Source organism: Pipra filicauda, unplaced genomic scaffold (assembly GCF_003945595.2).
Source record: "Pipra filicauda isolate LSUMZ 115617 unplaced genomic scaffold, ASM394559v2 scaffold319_size1146426_pilon, whole genome shotgun sequence".
Classification (NCBI taxonomy): Eukaryota; Metazoa; Chordata; class Aves; order Passeriformes; family Pipridae; genus Pipra; species Pipra filicauda.
In genome coordinates, this window is record NW_024104442.1 from 1,028,336 (window position 1) to 1,050,014 (window position 21,679).

At 52.7% G+C, this 21,679-nt stretch overlaps 1 protein-coding gene across 4 annotated transcripts in view; it reads left to right on the forward strand.

Moving 5' to 3' along the window:
- The window catches only part of LOC113996710 (ankyrin repeat and fibronectin type-III domain-containing protein 1-like), a 192,826-nt gene that overhangs the window by 113,947 nt on the left and 57,200 nt on the right, over positions 1-21,679 (forward strand). For 3 of the 4 annotated variants that reach the window (XM_027737923.2, XM_027737919.2, XM_027737922.2), the window contains exon 4: positions 4,005-4,045. In XM_027737923.2, coding sequence (XP_027593724.1) covers positions 4,005-4,045 — 41 coding nt within the window. Of the gene's footprint in view, positions 1-2,943; positions 3,023-4,004; positions 4,046-21,679 lie in introns of those variants that run through there. The other variant, XM_039383622.1, reaches the window with a different exon arrangement.

A 21,679-nucleotide genomic window follows, 5' to 3' on the forward strand; every position in this document is an offset into this window, starting at 1 on the left:
ATTTCATTAAGGGATTTAAACTGTGCTTCCTAAACCCTGAGTCATCAATGAAGTGAGCAAACGAGAAGGAGCAGGTCCCACTGGAGGTGACTCACACTGCAGGCTTGGGGCTCACAGGGGACTCTCTGAACCGGGTGATGCTCCACTCACCCCATCCCAGGAAGGCCAGGGTGTCCCTAGCATCCTGAGCAACAGCAGGAGGTCTCTGGGAACCTGTGGGCCTCCCAGATTTCTTTGGAAACTGAGCCATCCCGCTGCAGCCGTGCCTCTCTGGAGTCCCCAGCTATGCCTTGATGCACAGGAGCCACGAGCAGACGCTCCCCTGGAAGCCTGGAGACCATCCAGGAGCAGTGCACACACGCAGGCCGGCGTTTGAGCTTTTATTGTTTGCTTGCAGAGATGAAAGCCTCCAGATCCCCTCTCAGTTTGGGAGGAATTGATCTTTCCTCCCAGAAGGCACAGAAAAACACCAGACCACCTTTTGCTCATTTGCTTCTTTCAGTTCCTGCGTTTTCAGGCACTGGCAGGAAAAGAAAAGACAGTCCCAGCTCCCAGTAAGGCCAGTCCCCTCTGCACTGGTTTATCTAGTCAGCTCTATCCTTCCCACTGAAAACTGTTCAATCCCAGTGCCGGGACATTTTTCCTAAGATCCAGGCTGTGTGTTCCCTTTGCCCCACTCTGCTTCCTTACATCCCACCCTTCCTTTGGCCACTTTTCCGTAAGCTTCCCCTCTGGGGGTTGCTGAGACTGCTGCACCAGTGGGACCGAGGTGATGGCTGGTGGCATTGTCCCAGCCCACACTGCTGTCCCTTCATGTGTGACACCACAGAGGGCAATGTCCACACTCGGTCCTGCCCTCAGCCTCCCATCACCCGTTCCCTACATGATTCCTTATTACTCTCTTCAAACCATCAGTGATCCCCTGACTGGGAGGATCTTCCCAGATTCTACACTGAGCTCTCTCAGTGCTCTGGGCCAGTTCCTACCAGGTGGTTGTGATGTCCCTGCCCTTGGAAAGGCCTCCAGCAATCTCTCCTCCATTCACTGGTGATTTCTGATGCTCTCCTGGAGCCCTCTGGATCCACTGCCACCTTGGTTTTGTGCTTGCTTGGCAGAGAGAAATTCAGGGTGGTGGGATGGACCCGTGTAACTCCATCTGCCTGCTGGGCACGGCCCTGTTCTCCTCTGGGAAGAGAGTAAGGAGGCAAAGGGCTGTGCAGGGGCAATAGCCCTGCTCCTGGTCTTGCTCCAGTCCCAATTCCTTGGTCATATTGCTGGAATTCTGCTTCTCCTCCTTATTTGCTATTTTCTTACTAAGCTTTAAAATTAGCAATTTTGGCTTGTTGTTACTGCGATCACTGCCCAATTTACTGTTGGGGGGGGTTATCTCTCTGCAAAGTTAGTGCCTCATTGTTTTATCCCAGATATTGAAAATCTTAGTTCTGGCTTTGGCACTGATGGGAGCTTTTCCCATGGACCTCAGCCATAGCTAGGTGGAGTGTCTGGCTGTGTGGGGTGCAGGTTTTGCAGGTGTTGTTTCAGTAGTGTTGAGAAAACTGTTTGCAGGTGGTTTCTCCTTAAATATCAACAGTTGTCTGTGATCCCCACTAGGACAGAGAGCAGAAGGAACTGAATTTGTTGTGACTCATGAGCTTTGCTGAAACCAATCCATAGCTGCAACAAAGATATGCTATGGGCTTGGAGGACAGATCCCCTCACTCAGGGTGCTCACCCTGTGAAGTTACTGCTGTGCTCGTTTCTCTGTTGCCTCAGGAATGCATGGAGTGGTTTAGGAGATGTAGGGATCTCCTGGACATCACCCAGCCCAACCCTGCTCCAGGCAGGGTCACCTACACCAAATAGTCCTGGACACCCAGGGCCATGTCCAGTGAGTCTTGGATGTCTCCAAGGATGGATACTCCCCCACCTCTCTGGGCGTGCTGTGACAGCATTGGATCACCCCAGTTTGGTCTCTGGCCATTGATCCACGGGGCTTTGCTGTAGGTTCTTGCTGCCGTCGGGTCAGAGAAGCGTCAGGGAGAGCCCAGGGGTGAACCCATCTCCAGCTGGTGGGGATTGCTCAGAGCTCTTGCACCAACATGGCAATTGGCACATGGGCAGGTGAGATCTGAGAACCAGAGAATCACATAATCTCCTGAGTTGGAAGGATCCACAAGGATCATCCAACCAACTCTTGGCCCTGCCCAGGACACCCCAAAAATCCCACCCTGTCCCTGAGAGCGTTGTCCAAACACTCCTTGAGCTCTGGCAGCCTTGGAGCTGTGCCCACTGCCCTGGGGAGCCTGGGCAGTGCCAACCACCCTCTGGGGGAAGAACCTTTTCCTGAGATCCAACCTAAACCTCCCCTGACGCATCTTCAGCCATTTCCAATGAGCTTCTCATCCCAAAGGGCAACTCCTTGTGTGCTCCCAGCCCTACCTCGAGATGGAGCTCAGGTGTGTGCCCCGAGATGAGCACGAGGGTGACATACATCCAGGCCCACGTACCCCACACTGTGGGGTGGTTGCAGCCTCTCCACTGTGCCACTGGCTGACCAATACCTCTGTGCCATGGAGAGGGTTGGCCATCACCAAACTATGTCCCCATCTCGCTGGCTTGGCCAGAGCTCCCTTTTGGGGGATGTTTTGGTGACAGTGGATCCCCACCTGCTTAAAAGCTGGAGCCCTCCTCTCCCTGCTGGCTTTTCAGCCCCAGGGTGGGAGCTCCCCATGGCTTTGACTGGTGAGGGGAAGCTTTGCTCTTGCAGCCCTGATTAGCATTCGGCCCCGCTGCTCCTGTTGTTCCGAGCTGGAGCTCGGCATTGCCTGGCAACCACCGAGCAAAACTACAACAGCCGCCCCAGAGCCCGAGCGGGCTTCCCACGAGCCTGCTCCACCCTGGCACACACTGCTGCCCACCAGCACGGGGCCAGGACGAGGATCACCCCCAGACCAGGAGGGGAAGGAGGAGGAGGAGGAGGAGGAGAGGGCTGTGGCTGTGCGACGGCTTTGCTGACACCCAGGTTCGGTGGGTCTGTGTCTGTCTGTCCCAGGGCCGTGAGCATCCCGCCGAGCTGGGCACAGCCTGTCCCTGCATATCCCACGGTGCAGGGACTCTCCTGTGCTCACGGAGTGCGTGCCATGAGCCAGGGCCTCGGAGCAGGGTCGGGGGCCAGCCCCCACCTAGTGTGTCTCCGTGTCAGGAGGTGTTGGGAGAGAGCCCATGGTGTCTGTGGGGTGCATCAGACAGCAGGGCCAGGCCTGGGGCTGTGCCCATGCTCTCTGTTGTGCACTTTGCACCCAAAGTGGGGTCTGTGGAGTGCCAATCACCCCCAGGGTCCCCGTGGGGAGGATCAGCCTGGCTGGGGTCTCCCAGGGGACCCTGACACCCCGGCAGCCCATCTTTGATTCTCTCAGACTTCTATTAGATCGTGCTGGGAGTGGAGTTGGCAGCACATGGGAACCTGAGCGAGCATTGGGGCTGTCTCTACTTCCCAGTTTTGTGCATGCTTGGGGTCTGACGTTGTTTTGACAGAAGGATTTTGTGGTCCTGCTTCTGGGGGTAACTGTGGGCCTAGGGCTCAGCCACTGCCCTGCCAGAGGGTCTCTGCAGTGGTGGTGGCTTGGTCCCTCCACAAAACCCTGCACTTTGTCCTCTTCCCAGCTGGGTGGACTCAAAAGGACATGAGTGCCCTCCTGACACAAGGTGCCACACTTCTGCAGGTGACAGGAGATGCAGACATGCCTGAATACATTGGTTTCAGATCTAATGCATCCCCTCATCTTTGCTTTAGCTCTCTCCTTTTACATCCTTGGCTGCTGTGGGCTCTGCCTATGGCTGTTGGGTGGCTGGAGGTCTGAGCTGTCCTGTCCAGCCCACTCAGACCCACTAGGCAGAAAAATAATAGACATGTCCTTTCCCTGCTCCCCACACGTTCTTATCAGTGATACTTGCTTGGCGAAGGGTTAAAAAAAATAAATACCCCTGTCTTTTGTGTTTTACAGAGCCTGGGGTCCGCAGACAAGAAGGACTTCTACCAGCCAAAGTAAGTGCCAGTAGCAGTGGTGAGTAATTGCATGGAAATTCCCGGCTGGTCCATATTCCCCAGCAGCTCCGTGCCTTGCTAAGATTAGACATTTCAATGTACAAGAATAGCTGCTGCAATTACACAAGTGAGGATAACAGTGGAAGGGCTGTCAGTCATCCTGGCTTCGGGGCATATGCAAATCGCTCAATCAGGTCAGAAGGAACCATGACAGCTTGGCTGAGCCTGAGGGACAGAGCTGGGAGCAGGGGTGACCTTTCCCACCTCTGACTCCCTCTGCTCCTGATTTGCACAGCTGAGCTGCATTGGAGAATAGAAGGGTTTCGATCCGTGTCACCACGGGCTGATCTTGACGCACGTCTCCCACCGCCGTGCTTTGATGGTGATGTCTGTCCTCTTCCATCCACTGGGGTTGGAACAGCACCATGAACTGAGGGGGGGAGGATAGGCTCTTTGGAATCCTGGACATGAGCAAAGTTGCTGCAAAGCACCCCACTAATGTGGGCAGTTGGTTACTTAGTGTGCAGACCAGGTAACAGAGCCTTGCCCCGGCACGGCACCTTCAAGCGAGAAGGTTGTGCCTGCTGGAAGGATGGATTTGTGGCCATCATTGTTCGGATAACGGCAGAATCTCCCTGCTGAGAGGTTCGGTTCTGCCCTGACACTGAACTGGGTGTTGTGCTGCTGAGCATGTCGTGTGTGGGACCTTGTGTTGCTCTTGCTCTCCTTGGGGGAGTGAAGGTCTATAGGTTATCATCTTTCTTGTGACAAAAAACCACAGGTGGATTTGGAGTTGCAGGACAGTGCTTTGACCCGCAGGATTGTCAGAGGAGCATGGTTTCAGAAAATTCAGAAGGAACTGGGTTGAGGAAATTTCTTCTCCAAAACTCACTGTTCTTCTGCCCTTTGCTGCTTTCCAAAGGGTTCCTGCAGTGCTGCATCCCGGCAGTGCAAGCACCCTGGCAGCATCCTTGGTCCGAGTTAGGCTTGGCGTCAGAGGGAGCATGTCCAAGGAGGGCAGACTCTGTCACGGAGCATTGTACAGACCTGCCTGCTCCCTGTCTTTGATGGGAGAGCAAGTGTGTGTGTGTGCATGTTCTTCCCCTGTCTGCTGGTCCCTCTTTATGCCATCAAAAGTTTCTAAAGCTCAATGCTGGTTTCTAGGTCCATGCTGAAAGTCTGATTGCAGGGAGCTCCTCTGCCCCCTCACCTCAAGGCAGTGCAGCTCATCAGCTTTCCAAGACTGCAGGCAGCTAAAGACTTCTGGAAATACAGCCTGAGCCATTTCCCAGGCTGTTTAATCCCGTATGGCTCTCTGGGAGATCAGAGGAATATCTCAGGAGGTTGTGGAGTCACCGTGGATGCAACAACAAAATGAACACACATTTGGCAAAGCACTCATCTCCGTGTTTCTGTGACCCCTCCCAACAGCTGTGCAGGAGGATTTCAGTGCTCCTTTCTGTAGTGCTGCTGTGTGCTTGTGAGGAGTCTGTGTTTTGACAAGCAGGCTTAGAACAGATTGAAGCATCTCCAGTGTCTCTATTCCAGCTGAAGCTTTGGGGAGGCTTTAAGCAAGAGATCTGGAGGAAATATGTAAAAAGCTTTTACTGTTGGGATTTCCTGCGGGGTGGTTTTGGCGGCAGGTAGCAACAATTTGTGGGGCTACATTTATAACTCATCTCCTCTGAGAAATGAGGAATGTTTCCCTACCTTGAGTAGGAGAACATGGGCTTCCCATCTCGCTGAAGGCGTGGAGCTGTTGGGTCAGAGTGGGGAGTGCTGGTGCAGGAGGTCTTGTAGATACAGGTTGTCTTATGGGTGCTTGTTCCTCTGTGCCACGAGGCCACGGGACCTCCATGGTTTGGCCCAGCAGCTTGTGATACCAGCTGTGACTTGGCTAGTCATAACACTGGTTAATGCCCATCCTATTTATGCTCTACAGTAGCTGTTTTGGGGTTGTGACTGGTGAGTTTGTGGCCACTGCCCCCACCCCATTTGGCTTTTTGATCCACTGGCTAACCCTGGCACTGTCACAACCCATCTGCAAGGCTGGACCAGATGCTTTACAGACCCTTCAGTCTCTGGCAGGGCTATAGCTGGTCTTCCTCAGCAAAGAAAGATCCATGCAAGCTGCCAGAGGTCTGGTGGACCTGCCAAGGGCTTGGAAGAGCTCAGCTCTTCTGCAGCAATTCCACAGCCTGCATTCACAGTTCCCTGAGCCCTGGGCAAGGTGGTGGCGAGCAGCCAGAGCGTGGGAAGCAGCTGGTTCCCAGAGCTGAGCCAAGCTGTGCCGGTTCCTGGACACATCTGTGTGGCAAGGATGGTGAACCCAGAGAAGTCTGACAGGGGGCTGCTGCTCCTCCAGCTCCTGTATGCCAGAGCAAACTGAATGTGCCTCGCCTCTGCTTTTCCTTTTCTGGCTTCCAAGGCAGCAGTTCACCTGCCACCAAAGCCCTGAGCTGTGGGAGCAGGGTCAGAACAGCCCTGCTCTCAGGCTGGGGCTTCGGGGCTCTCACAGGAGGTGGAGGTTGTGGAAATAGAAAAAGGAAAGACACACATGCCAGAAATATCAGCAGTGGGTTTTGTCACCACTTGTTCTGGGAGTGACTCTTGCTCCATTCCTGCCATGTTCAGCTTTCTCTGATCAGGTGCCCTCCTCCTCCTCCTCCCTGGACACTCCATCAGGCTGAGTTTTCTTGTGTTGCCCTGAGTTCCCTCCTTTGTCGCCTCTTCCCTTCAGAAATGGAAATGCTGTTCTCACCCCATAGTTACCATCAGTCTGTCTCAGCCAGCAGCTGGGTGTTCCCAAAGCGCCCGGAATATCCCAGTGCTCATCAAGGGCATGGAGCAGTGTCCACCCTCACCCACCAGCCTTTGATGGCTCTCCCCCCCCCATTACATCCATGAGGTTTTAAGGTACAGATCTTCTTCTGGGTTGCCCCAAATATGGAGTGGAAAGGAAGGGAGGTCAGAGGTGCCCAGGTTGGAGCCACTGGAGCTGAAACGCTGCTGCTGCCCACTCTGGGGAAGTCACTTCTGCTTCCAAGGGCTTCAGTGAGCATGTTTATGGATGTTCCTGCAAGAGCTGGCCCATATTAGGAGTTGGGACTCCAGGCTTTTGGTCTGGGAATTATTGTTCCCTCTTTCCATGTTAAATGGGGGGATGCAGCCTGAGTTGAGAAGGCTGAAGCATTAATTTTAAGAAAAGTTACATCAATTGTGAACTGAAAGGGGTAGAGACCAGGCAAGGAAGAACAGGCACACCATGAGTTCCCATAGCTGAAATGCCTGGGAGAGGAGCCTGGTGTGTTGGGAATGGCCACAATTCCAGCTGTGAGTCAACATCTGCACAGATGTCCTCATCTACACTGGCTGCTCCAGCTATGTTTTGTGAACAGGGACAGATGCCTTCCTGTGTTTCCAAAGCAGGTTGTTCAGATGTCATATTGATATATCCTGAGCTAATAATTCTCATCTGATGAAGTTTGGGCAACCCTGGCTGTAGCCTAGCTCCATCTGGGATCTGACCAGAGCTTGTAGGGATCGGGGAAGAAGCACCAAGTGGGGTGAGTCCAGCCCCTGACCTGCTCACTTCTTTGTCACCCCAGTTTTTTGTAAGATGCTCATACAGTTGTTAGAATATCCAGGCTTCCAGAGGTTCTTCCAAGCTTCTAACAGAGGGCCCTGGCTGCTCTCTCAAGGCAGTTTCCCAAGCAAGGAGCCACTGGCTGAGGACCCAGGGACACCTTACTCAGAGACAGGAATAGGCTCTTCTGGGACAGGAGGTAATTACCATCTGTGTGGAAGTCTCTTGTCAGGAACCGAGGTTGTCCGGTGTGTTTGCTGATTCCCCCGGGCACATCTTTGCTCTTCAGTATCAGGCACCAACTGGAACTCAGTTTCTTCAAACCGGAAGGAACTGTTGGTAGTAATAACATTCATAAAACCCCTGGCAAATGCAGGCTGAAATACCTGGGCTTAATTAAAGTGTCACTGATTTGCAGTGGGAGCTGCCACGTCCCTCCCCGTGCTGTGTCCTGTGCCGAGAGCAATGCTCAGCTGTCAGGAGAGCTGTCACTTGGGAGCAGTGAGTGTGTGCCAGGCACTTTGAGGTGTCAAGAGAGACACAGCTGTAGTGACACAAAAGGCTCTCCATTGATCCGCTCCTCCTGTCCCTTGGGACAATGTGGCTGTGCTGGAGAGCCCTGCTGTCTCAGATACCATTCCTGCTCCAGCAGAATCCCACAACCCTTTCAGGTAGATCTGTCTCCATCTCAGATTAAAGGCTGCCCCTGCCTTCTGTCCTCCAGCCTCAGATGTGTAAACACACGAGGAACCTTTGAAACCACCTCCCAGAAAGCAGCAGCTCCTGTTTGTTTTGCCTCGCAGTCATTACACTGAGCTGTCTCCGCAGCTAATTCCTTGTCACCCTCCTCGTACAGCAGAACATTTCATCTCCCAGACTCAAACCTTTCTGTGCCAGCACTTAGATGAAAGTGTTTCCTTGCTGAATCATTATCTTGTAAAACCGTGGTGGTTTTAAAGATCTAGAAATCAGTATTTACATTTTGGAAGCATTAAGGGCCATCATAGTAAGCGCGATGTGTTCCTGAGCAGAGTGTTCATTTCGTTGCCTCCTTCGCTCAGACATTATTGCTCTGGTAACGATGATAATCACACACATACAGACTATGTTTGACTTCTTCTGCAGTGGCTAAGAGTCATTCAGCTGGGATGCTCAGCAGGTAGCTCAGGTTCCAAGTGCTGAACAGTGGGAGGAGGATGCACATGGAAAGTGGGGAGAGATGGTGCTGATGATGGCAGGGAATGATGGGGTAGGGGAAGCAATGCCAAGACAATCTCTCTGCACTGAACCATGGGATACTCAGTGCTGCTAGAAACTGCTCCCAGACCACCCCCAACAGGGTTGGAGAACACTTTTCCCAGCTTTGGTTGTAGGAAAGGATGAAGTGCCGCCACTAGCATCTCTGGAATGGGACAACCAAAACGGTGGAGGGTGGAACAGAGGTGTTGAGGTCTGTGGGGTGGGTGCAGGTTGGCAGCTGAAGGGGAGTGGAGCCCTCTAGAAGGGATTAGGAACATGGGCTCCTCACTTCCAACCCCAAATCCTGGCTAAGGCAATTACTGGAGAGTCGGGAGTGAACTCTTTTACACACAACATAATTCAAGGAGATTCCAGTGCTGGTATCTCACCAGAGGGGTTCAGCCACTGAAACTGTACAGCAGACTTAAACAATATTTCCCCTGGAGTTTGGCCACTGGATTCAGTCTAAGCTCCAGGCAGGTAACGGGGCTTTAATCCTCTTGGAGTGCTGGGAAAGGAAGGGAATCCTGGAAAGGCACTTTGGAGAAACGTGGTTATTTGACAAATGCCAGTCTGGGAATGGAGAGCAGAGCTGACCCTGAGCAGCCTGGGAGCAGGGGGTTAGGAGAAGCAGGAATGAACAGGAGGAAGTAAGAGGGAGCTGGGGGTTAGCAGCAGTGGGAATGAGCAGTGGGAGGTATCTCATGGCATGGCAGAGAGTTGCCTTGGATCAGCTCCATTGCTGTTCCTCTGTGGCTGCAGAGGGAGCAGGACACACCCTGATGAGGAGCAGAACTGGCAGGGATCCAGCAGAAGCTCGGGCATGGAGGAGGCCATCACCCCACTGGTTTGCCCAGTGGCATCTGGGCTCTTCACCCAGGCTAATATTGCCATTTGCTTCCCAAGCTATGACACTGGTGCCGGTTTGAGGCTGGTGAACAGCGAAGGGCCCCTGCCAAGGGTCCAACTGTCCTGCTTTTGGCCCCCTCTCCAGGCAGTTTGGGAGGGCAGCACTGCATTATGTGCCTGGTGGGTCACAGAATCACAGGATATGCTGAGTTGGAAGGGTCCCACGAGGATCATCCAGTCCAACTCCTGGCCCTGCACAGGACCATCCCCGAGAGTCACATCCTGTGCCTGAGAGTATCATCCAAATGCTTTTTGAGCTCTGTCAGCCTTGGTGATGTGCCCACTGCCCTGGGGAGCCTGGTCAGTGCCCCAGTGCCAGGACCTCTGTGTCCTGCTGAAAACCACTGTTTTGGTGAAGCCTGGGTGAATACAGCTCTTACACATTTTCTTTTTTATTGCTTCTCAGGTGAGAGTGCTCACCCTGGGCTTCTGTGCCTGCTGGGGCTGGAGGATCAGAGTGGAGTGCTCTGCATCCACAATGGGGCCAGAGGAGGTCACAAAGATGCTTCAAGAGCTGGACCCTCTGCTCTGGAGACAGGCTGGGAGATCTGGGGATGTTCAGCCTGGAGAAGAGAAGGCTCCAAGGACACCTCATTGTGGCCTTAAAGGAGCTTATTAAAAGGAAGGAGACGATTTTTACATGGACAGACAGTGATAGGACAAGGGGGAATGGTTTTAAAGTAAAAGAGGAGAGATTTAGATTGGGTATTAGGAGGAATTCCTCCCTGTAAGGGTGGTGAGGCCCCGGTACAGGTTGCCAGAGAAGCTGTGGGTGCCCCATCCCTGGAAGTGTTCCAGGCAAGGCTGGACAGGGTTTAGATTCACCTGGTTTAGTGGAAGGTGTCCCTGGCCATGGTAGGGGAGTGGAAGACGATGATCTTTAAGGTCCTTTCCAACCCAAACCGTTCTAGATCCATGATTTTTCAGGACAAAGAAGCCCTTGATAACCAAATTAAATATCTTATCTCAAGGGAGGTCAGAACAAGGACTGCTTGGTTTCAGTGGTCCCCAGAGCCCAGGGGACAGCAGAACGAGTTTTTGGGGCTGGCTGAACTCACCCTGCTCTGGGTGCCCAGGCCAGGGTACCCCTAGACCAGCCCCTTGCCATACCCCTGCTCTCCAGCTGGGAATGGCCCTCCCAGCCCTGGTGTGAAATAAAGTTTTGGGTTTCATTGTTTCTGTGCAGGTTTTAATGTGTTAAGTGAGGTTGCAGTGTGGGCTCTCACTGTACCAGTTGTCATAGAAACTTGCAGGGCTTTTTTCTCCGATCCCCCCAGCCCCTTTCTTTAAACCAAAGCAGGGATGGGGTTTTAAGCCCCCTGTAATTTCAGTTCCAGTCCAATTGAAAACCTGCCTGGCCCTGATTCCCTGCCTTCAGCACTGCCACACAAGGACTCAAAGTCTTTAAATTTTGCTTCCTGTTGTCCCAACCGAAGGGTTTGTGTTCCCTTGAATTGGGCACTTTCTGGATTCTGTTCCCCAAAATGCCCACTGGGGTTGGGGCGGGTGCTCAGTCTTTGTCGCCCACAGCAGGGGTACCTCTCCCTGCTGCTGCTTCTGCAAACAGGAGCAGAGCGGGCACGGCCCCTTCGTGCCTGGGCACTGGGCATCCCTGGCCTTTGGTGGGGACATTGTGATGGTGACTGCCTGCCCTGCTGCTCTGACCCCGGGGCTGCCTCCCCTGCTGGTGTTGCTGGGAGGCTGATGGTGCCAGCTCAGCGCTGAGCCGGGCGCAGGAGCCACCTCAGCAGCAGCTGCAGCCCTGCCGCGACTGCGGCGCTCGGCGTTAATCACGGGGAGGGAGCCGAGCGTAGGAAGATGGGCATTTTTTAACAAATAACCGAGGCTGCATTCTCCCCTAAGCAAGAGAGCAAAGTGTTTGCTGCAGTGAGTCAACACAGAGGTGCTTTAGCCCTGGGAGGTAACGCTCCCGCCCACAGCAGCCACCAGTCCCACAGCCGGTACCGAGAGGGAGAAGTGGGTTGAGGTTTTTCCTGAGCTGCTTAGCCAGCAATCACTGCTGGGCTTTCTCCAGGACTGAAGGACCCTTTCCCTCATGCTTTGCTTCTGGCACAACACTTGATGGGGACTTCTCATAGCCAGCCAGACATGTAGGTCAGAACCTTCAAGGAGCTCGGTGCCTCCCCAGCTCCTCGTTGCTCCAAGGCTGGTGCTGTCTCATAAAATCACAGAGTGGTTTTGGTTGGAAGGGACCTTAAAACTCACCTCATTCCACCCCCTGCCATGGGCAGGGACACTTTCCACTAGCCCAGGTTGCTCCAAGCCCTGTCCAACCTGGCCTTGGACACTTCCAGGGATGGGGCAGCCACAGCTTCTCTGGGCAACCTGTGCCAGGGCCTCACCACCCTCACAGGGAGGAATTCCTTCCTCAGATGTAATCTAAACGTACTCTCTATCAGTTTAAAGCCATTAAACATATCTCCTGAGTCTTCACCCTGGTGTATGGCAGGAGTTAGCCTCGGAGGGCCAGTTATCCTCTGGGAGTCATTTGGGTGGGATTCAGGTAAGAAAAGGTCTATTAGATCCCTCCTTTGGTGTCCTGTGTTCTACAGGGATGTAAATGTTGCCACAAGCTCCTGAAGAGGTTGTGGTTGCCTTCTGAGAGTTCTCTAATCCTCTAAGCATCCTTGAGAGGCACCTAATCCTGACCCAAAACTTGCTAGAACTTGTTGGACTCCATCTCCCAGTCCCTGCCTCTTGCCATGTCTCACTGGATAAAAGCAGTTGGCACCACTCTGGTTTTGGGCGGGTGGCAGATTTTTTATCAATAAACCCAATATAGCTCAAATCTTTCACAGCAAGATATTCTCTCCAGCCTTCAGATCAATTTGTGACTCATCCCTCCAGGCTCTGCTGTTTTAGTGTCCCCTGTCAACGTGGGCACCTTAATTGCAGGAGTGTCACTGTCAGTCCCAGCAGTGCAGGACATGCAGCTCCCCCAAGAGCTGCCTCAGCTCTTTTCATCACAGCATCACATTAGAGCCGTGGGGACCCTTGAGCCTTCCTGGAGGCTCTCTCTTGTCTGGGATCCAGTCCCTGTTCATAAATACAGCCTGAAATCCCTCTCCGTAGCTGCGTCATCCTGCGCTGGGCGGCATTAACATGTACAGTGTTTGAATGGGCTCAGCACTACCAAGCAGCCCACATTTCTCTCTCTCCTCATCAATATTTACCATTACATCAATCTTCCTGTCATCTGCTAATTTTTTGAGTGAGGATTTTGTATTTTTGTCTCGATCATCGATGAAAATATCGACTGGCGTGTTCCCCCTGGAGCCTTGCTAACGATTCCCCATCGACAGCTCCTGTGTGAGGCCTGTCAGACGGCTCTAAATCTATTTAATGTGCTTTATTGGTGCTGTGCAGTCCCATCTTCTGAAATCAAGACATGAGGAAGCACTTTGAACTGAGCCGTAACGTCCAGCAGGCCTGTTCCTGGAAGGTGTGTTCATTAAAGAGTGACAGCGGGCTCAGTCGACAACATCTCTTCCACCAAGACACACTGGCTGACTTTAATTAGAACTTACATCCTTTAATTATTTCTTAATTTAATTCCAGATGAGCCCTGCCTTCTGGGCCCTGTATCAGGCTGACCATTCTGTTGTTGACTAGGTCGTCTTCGCTGCTGGATGGGAATGTTGGTGGGAAGGAGCCACTTCCATCTGGATGTGGCAGCCTTGAACTTAGCTCAAAACAAGCAACAGAGCCCAGAAAACTCTCCCCGGCCTTGGGTACACGTTGGCTGGTTGGTGCTGTTTGGCCACATTAGATGTAAGCATGGATGCTAGTGGTTTAGGAGAGTTTTATCTCTCCTAGGAATTATTTTATTCATCTTTTTTTCCCAAACACAGAATAACAGTCGACTGTGTTTTCTTCTTTTCTGCATCATTTAAGCAGTCCTACAGACTCTGCTTTAAAATAGCTCTAGTGCTCCTTAAAACCAGACCTATTGCTAGATTTTGGCTCCCAACAACAGATTTTCCATGTCCAGCCATGCATTTCTCCCTTCTTTTGTTTCCCTAATCACTTTCCTACACATTGTAATTTTTCATTTGTATTGACCACTCTATTCTGCACTCCATGGCAGGAGGTTGGAACTAAATGGCCCTTAAAGATCTCTCCCAACCCAAACCCTTCCATGACTCTATGATTTAACTGCTGGCTCTGTGAATCTTCTACCGCGCAACTCACAGACCCAAATCCTCGATAACACATTATTTCTTATCCATTGTGAACATGTGTTTCAGGCTGAGCTCCCGCAGTGCTGTGGTGGCTCAGGTATGATGTGCTGTGCCTTGTCCCAGTCCTTGGTGAGAAGGTAAAACCTATATTTATTCAAGTACCAACTGCTAAAAGATCTGTAATTCTAAAGAAAAACATACAATGCCGTGTATTGTAAGTGTGCAGTGCCCTCCTCTTCAATCCTGCCACCCTCCTACGCAGAGACTGCTGATCACGTATCTCATCGTAGCAGGTTTCAGGAGGGTTGAGTATGTTAAATTTCTGCTCGTGAGGGAAAATTTCCCTTCCTCATTCTCCTTTCCCAGTCTCTCTGCCTCACAGCAGCTTAAGAGCTCGCTGCTTTGCCTCTCAGCACAGCACGAGCAAGGGCTCAGGTACAATTTCCTGGAACAGCCACAGATTAATCTGGCTTTTTATTCAAACCCCATTGTGGTGTTTTCTCCCCATGCTCCCACCGTCAGCGCCAGACTGACAGCTGGGCCACGGAACTGGAGAATCACGGCATGCTTTGGATTGGAATGGGCCTTAAAGCTCATCTCATTCCAATCCCCTGCCATGGGCAGGGACACCTTCCACTAGCCCAGGTGAATCCAAGCCCCATCCAACCTAGTCTTGGGCAGCGTGCTCTCCCAAGGGATGGGGCAGCCACAGCTTCTACAGCCAACCTGTGCCAGGGCCTCACCACCCTCACAGCCAACAATTCCTTCCCAATATCCCATCTAACCCTGCCCTCTGGCAGTGGGAAGCCATTCCCCCTTGTCCTGTCCCTCCAGGTCCTTGTCCAAAGTCCCTCTCCAGCTCTCCTGGCTCCCCTTTAGGCCCTGGAAGGGGCTCTCAGGTCTCCCTGGAGCCTTCTCTTCTCCAGGTGAACACCCCCAGCTCTCCCAGCCTGGCTCCAGAGCAGAGGGGCTCCAGCCCTTGGAGCATCTCCGTGGCCTCCTCTGGACTCACCGTGTGCTGTGGGTGGTGGCTCTACAGCCCTTCTCCGAGCTCCTGAGCTCCTGAGAAGCGAGATTTCCAGTAGTGGTAGAAATAACAGCATTAGCCCTGCAAGCAACCAGCCAGGTCTCTGGGAACTCCAGCATTGGTGTTTATCCTCTGGCTCTGCTCTGGGAGGGCTAAGCAGAGGGAACAGGGCTGTGCTGGGCAGACTGTGGGGAGACACGGAGATAGCGCTAATTTGCTCAGGGAAGAGTGCAACAAAGGGTATTAAAAGGAGGAAAATGCGCTGTCTTTCCTGCATCCTAACAAAATGCTGTGCATAGAGGAGTGATCCATGGCTTTGAGCTCTCCCACAGTTCCTGGCATTGACAGACACCGGATTTAGAGGAGTGTGGTGGCTCTCAGGAGATGTGCAGTGGGAAGAGATGAGGGTGAGGGTGCTCACTTCTATCTTCATGCTTGGGACATCATGTAAAAGGGCAGCACCTCCAGTATTGCTACCTAATTTATGTGGAAATTAATTCCTCACCCAGAAGTGCCTCATCTCCCTATGGACTGCACAGGGAGCCTGGACAGCCAGCACAGAGCTCCGCTTTCGGTCTTGCCACTGGTGGCTTCAACACACCCTGAAGTCAGGGAGAGTTGATAATAATTACTGAAGAATCATGGAATCATAGAATGGTCTGGGTTGGAAGGGACCTTAAAGCTCATCCTGTTCCACCCCTGCCATGGACAGGGACACCTTCCTGTTCCAGGTTGTTCCAAACCCCATCCAACCTGAAACACTTCCAGGGATGGGGCAGCCACAGCTTCTCTGGGCAACCTGTGCCAGGGCCTGAAACACTGAATAATGTTTTTTACGCCTAATGAAAGACTTGACCGAATCAAGCTGTGGACAGCCCAGGGAAGTTGTCTTTGGGCATTTTACTGAGGATTGTGCGAGATCAGCTCAACCCCCAGCCACAGGAAAACACCACCTTGCCCCATGGGAATGAGTGCAGTGCTTTGAGGAAATGGGCTGGAGAAGGAGATGAAAGGAACCCCAGGACCTGCAAATTCTCATTTTTACATTTGAAATGGAAAAGCCTTCCCAATGAATGCTTCAAGAAAACCTCAGAGCTGACAGATCTCAAGCAGGGACCATTGGAGATTTTTCTTTGCAGTTTGAGGTAGGAAGGGAAAAGCACAGAGGGAGAGAAAGCTCAGCTGCACTCATTCTCCCCTCGGATGTCAGAGGTGCTTTGTTTTACAGAAGTGCTTATTATTCATACAGTGTCTCACCAGGCAGCTGGAATACAGCTCCAGGGGGGGTTGCTCCTGGTGTGGGCTCTGCCATGCAGCACTGTGGATTTTCCTTTCTCTTGGGATATCCCACCAGAGCCACCAGAGTGGTGCTTGGTGCCCACCTTTGGGCACTACTGCTAGTGGTGGTTGGGTCATCTTTTCCCCACTGCACTCCTCTTTTGTCCCTCTTTGGATTCAAGGTTTTGTCCTGGATCCTAGGCTACTGTCAGCAGATGCGTGGGCTTAGCTTTGCTTGTCCTGAGGGTCGTCTCAGCAGCAATCTTCCTGAAGGAGGTACAGCACAAGAGTTGCTGCCTGCAGATGTTTCCCTTGTTCCCAGATGTTTCCAGGAAGCCCCTCTGGCTGCACACAGCATCTTGACCACCTGTGTTGGGTCCCAGTTGTGCCAGAACCCTATTCTGCAATTTGTCCACTTGCCTTTGCCATTTCCATCCCAGCTGGATGGCTCTGAGGATGAGGAGGACTCTGCTTCTGGGCTCCTATCAAGCTTCTGTGTTCCCCCTCCTCCCCCCAGCTGGGGAGTTGCTGAAAACTCTGGTGTGAACTGGAAACCAATCCTAGACTCCCAACCAGTTTCTAGCCATCTCAGACTGGTTTCTAGCCATCTTGGGTTTGCTGCTGTAAATCCCTGGCTTCACAAGCCATGAAACCAATCTCTGAAGGCTGGGAGGAGGAGCATGGCTGCTGCTGAAGACATCAGTCCTGCCTCATTGAGAGTGTCCTGTGGAGTCAGGCCCACCTTTGGGATTTTGTTGGCTGGCTGGAGCCACCAGTGCTGTCACCAGGAGGGACCACCTGCTGAGTCCAGCGTGATGGATCCCACCTCCTCCCACCAGAGCAGAGCGTGGTCCTGGGGGATGTCCCAGCCAGCAGGGACACTGGAGGGGGGTGTCAGCTACAGCAAATGTGAAACCGTCAATATTTGTACACAAAGGCCACGCTGAAATCCCCGTCCCAGTCCAGACATCAGAGGTGTCAGTTCTGATTTCCCAAACACAGAGAGAGCCCTTTCAGCCCCGGCCTGCTCAGACACTGCAGCTTTAATGTCCAAGCACCCAGCGTGTTTCCACTCCCCTCAAATGCATCAATCAGGTCTCGGTGAGGCTCTGAAAGAGCCAGTTTGTTAAACAAACACACTTAGTGTAAAAAGTTTATTCCAGTTAATTGGGACTTCATTGCAATGGAAACAAATTACCCAGCTGTCATCTGCCAAGGCAAACAGCAGAGGAGGAGAGGGGGTCCTAGTCAGGCAGGAGACAAACAGCCATCTCAGGCAACCTTATTTATGGCCTTTTTATGTATTTCTGTATTTATTTGGACATTCCTGAGCTGGAGAGCTGGGCTATTGCTGAGCCGCATGCCCCAGCGCTTGCATGGTGACAGGTTATCAGCCCATGGGCAAAAGTTGGCACTGGTCTGGTGGGCACTGCCATGGGGACCCAGGGTGTGGGGTCTGTGTCGCTGAGTAGATCCTTCTAGGCATGTCCAGGGCTCTTGCTTCAGAGCCAGCGGTGAGGTGTTGGATGTGCAAACGATGGGCAGGTCAGGGTGAGCTGCTGGCCCCTGGAGCTGGGAGCCATGGGTGTCCCTGGAGCTGGGGGCCATGGGTGTCCCTGGAGCTGGGGGCCATGGGTGTCCCTGGAACGAGCAGCAGGGTAGGGAGGCACTTTGCAGGGCACAGAGCTGGTGGTCACTGGGAACTTTGCCCCCATGCTTCTTTGGTTCCCTATTCTGTGTTGGCATCGACCCCGGGTGCGAGTCAGAATCCCAGAACGTTCTGAGCTGGAAGGGATCATGGAGTCTAAATCTTAAGTGAATGGCCCACACAGGGGATTGAACTCATGACTATGGTGTTCTTAGCACCAAGTTTTGACCAGCTGAGCTAATCTCAGGGTCCCTGTCCCCACTCTAGTCCTGTTCTCCCCTCTCAGCCCAGGGAATTACCTTTTCGGCAGAAGAGTTGGGAGCGTATCTTGATGAGGCTCCCACGCATTCCCAGCCTCTTTTGATTTAACAAACAACCCATCAACACCCTTTTTTCCCTCCTTTTATTGAAAAAGAGGGAGCAAGGAGCGGGGATGGGGGATCAGGAAGGCAGGAGGCATGTGGAGAGCAGGGCTGGGTGGGAGGTGGGGGCCCTGTGATTCCCACCGGAGCTGGTCCTGGTTCCCGCAGCCGCCGGCGTGCGGAAGTGACAGATAAACCCTCGGGATTAGCAGCGTGTCCCATGTCAGGAGAGCAGCATCCCCTTCCTGGAGCATTAGTCACCCGAGCCTGACGCCAGGGTGTGGGAGGCAAGTGCAAGTCATCGAATTACCTCCTCCCCCAGCTCCCAGGGGCCTGTCCTTGCCTTGTGACCCTCCAGCTCTGCCCTTCGGAACCCTGGCTGTGCCAGGGCAGCCAGACAGGCAGAGGTGTTGTTCCTGACCACAGATGGATGCATCCATCCATGGCACATCTCTGGCTGTGGACATGGTTGCCCTGTTATGGACAGCAGCATTGGGATGGTACAAGCATGGAGGGCCTCTTGCAATGGCCTTTGGGATGCATCCTTCCCTGCTGGCCTTGGGGATGTGGACAACAGGAGCAAGTCTCTGCCCAGGTGCTGGGACCTTCCACTGGGCTGGAATTTTCTTTCTGTGCCCGGTGGATAAACTCAGGGCTCTTCCACCCTTCTCACCTACCACAACCACATCCGAGCCAGACTTTTCTGGTCCTGTGAAGTCCTAAAGTTCACATTTGAATTTCACATTGTGATTGAATTGCCATCCAGAGTCTTTTATCCACTTTCCAGGAGTGTTTCTGTTACCTTATAGCTGTAAGATCATCATGGCCCACACTCTGAGGTTTCTGTCTGTGATGGCACATATTCAGGGGGTGGAAAGCCTGGATTGGGGTACATATCTCTGGAGGGGCCTCGAAGGGGGCAGACAGCAGAGCGGAGCACTGATAGCTACAGAAATGAGTCCTGAGATTGGAATGATATCATCTGAGGGATGTGGGAAAGATAGTGACCAGAACTGGAAAGGACACCAGATTTGGCTTCCTTTCTGGAGCCGGGAATGGAATGGAGGAGAGACTGGGGAGTTTGGTGCAAGCCCCTTGGCTCCCTGGGGTTGGCTGGCGCATCTCGAGGTGATCTGAAAACACAGAGCTAAGACACTGCAAGTGCCAAGTTTCCCTGCATGACAACTGGGTTCTGTTGGGGGCAGTCAGAGGCAGCAATGCCCCCTCAGTCCCACATTCCTGTGGCCCCACTCTCCACGGGATCCTCGATGAGCAGAGCTGGGGCACAGGGTGCTGGGCATCTCCCTCCTCCACCTGGCAACCCTGTATTATTAGGGATTTTAGCTTTCTGCTTCTAGATTGACTTGTTGCAGGTGTTTATTTTTAGCTCCTCCAGTGCCTTACAGATTCCTCGAGGGATTCTTTCATTCCCTCTCCCTCCCACAGGTTTGTTTGTAATGGAACCACGTCGATTTGAGCCACGAGCAGGAGCTTTCAGCAGCGGCGGGGGCTGCCCTGCCGTGCTCATGGAACTGCTTATCTGTGGGTTTAGCTGAGGTCCATGGGTCCATGGGGTCCGGGAGCCCTGAGAGATCAGGCTGGGAGGGAGCATCACTCCCACCTACAGCCACTGGTGTGGGTGCTGTGCACCCGAAATCACTGTCAGAGCACATCGAGTGGCTCCTGTCCCCTCGCTCTTCTCGGCACTGCCCTCCCCGAGAGTTGTCTCTTTTCACTCCCCAGGGGAAGAAATTCAGATCAGCATCACCGAACGTGGAAACAAACCCCAGGGTCCTCCCGCAGCTCCATGGTCAGCTTGGGTGGAAATTTTTCAGCGTCTTTTAAAGTCCTGCATAAAGTAATTCAAAACAAGTTGCAAGTGTATTTTGGATTCTGGCAGAGCTTTGCCTGCTGGCTGTCCCAGACAAGGGCTCACTTTGAGTGTACCCTTCTGCTGAGCAGGGGGGCAATGTTTTCATTCTTAATTTAGAGCATCCGTCCAGCCAGGGTCCAGCCCCCTGTCTCCCACCGAGCTGGTGCAGCTGGGAGCCCGGGGGTTACCTGTCACCACCAGCTCTGGGCTGCACTAACATGTTCCCTAGAAAATGTGACTCTCTTTGGACTCAGCCTCCTTCTGCTCACCCTGGGGGATGTGTGAAGGTACAGTTTGTGCTCTGTTTATTCCAGGATTTTTGTTATTCTGTAGAGGAGAGTGAGTTTTGCTTATTTTTAAACACCTAAAATAGAGGTTGATACTCTCTACAGCTTTGCTGGTTTTCCTGGGGAGAGGCAGCCCTGGGAGGTCCCGTTCAGGTAGGGTTCTGGTGGTGGCAGCTCCATCACCACGGCCCTGATCCAGGGAAGTGTGTTTTTCTGAAGCACTGATCTCCACGGGCCGCCCTTACCTGGAGATGAGCACATGCTGAAGGGTTTGGTTGGACTTGGTCCTGTAAAAGCAGCCAAGGGAGCCGAAGCCTGAAAACCACTCAAGTGTTCAAGTAAACCATCCAAGCAAACCTGAAAGCCACTTGCAAAGCCACAAGCATCATGGTGTGGCAGCTCCTCTTCCTCTCCATGGATTAACCAGATGCAAGGAGGAATAAGGAGAGAGGCCACCAGGACCACACGTCCCCCCGGAGTGTGTCGCAGAGTGTGCTGGAGGAGAAGACAGGGCTCTGTGCCTGCAGTGCTGCTCTTGGTGGCTTGCAAAGCCACTGTTCAGCCATCACCTAACTGTTTTCCATCAGGATCAGGTGATAGTCGGCTTAAATCATGCCCAGAATTAGCAGAGGGGCCTGGGATACCACTGTGATGAGCCTAATGTCAGACTCTGGTTTAATGGAACAACCTGATGCTGGAGGTAAAAGGTTTGGAAGGTGGACCCAAAATCCACTGTGGACTTTCTCCTCTCTTGGCTGTTTTACTTGGGGTCTTAATGCAGCTTTTCTAGGCTTGAAGTTGTTATTTAGGTTTTTCTAATCTTTAACTTTCTAATGTTCATTAGCACAGTTCCTGTCAAAGAACAACATGTTCCCACCCTGTCCTTGCTGTCTCCCCAGTTAATAACCCTTTGCTGCTTTGACTCATTTAGAAAAAGTGACAGTAGCTTTGAGAATGACTCCTGATATAAGAGACAGACGTCAGCATTGTCAGTCAGGTCTGAAAAGCAGCACTAATTCACAGGGAAATGGCAGCAGAAGGCCCACGGTCCGTGTTGGGGAGCACTGAGCCCACCTGTCTCAAACCATGGCAGTGTGTGTGTGTTCCTCCCAAGCTGCTCAGAGGTGCTCTGAACCCAGATGGCTGCTTTTCCTTTCAGGAATGGGCTGTAATAGCTCCTCCCTTCCCTCCCTGAGGTTCTGCTTTGGAGATGCCCATTGCTG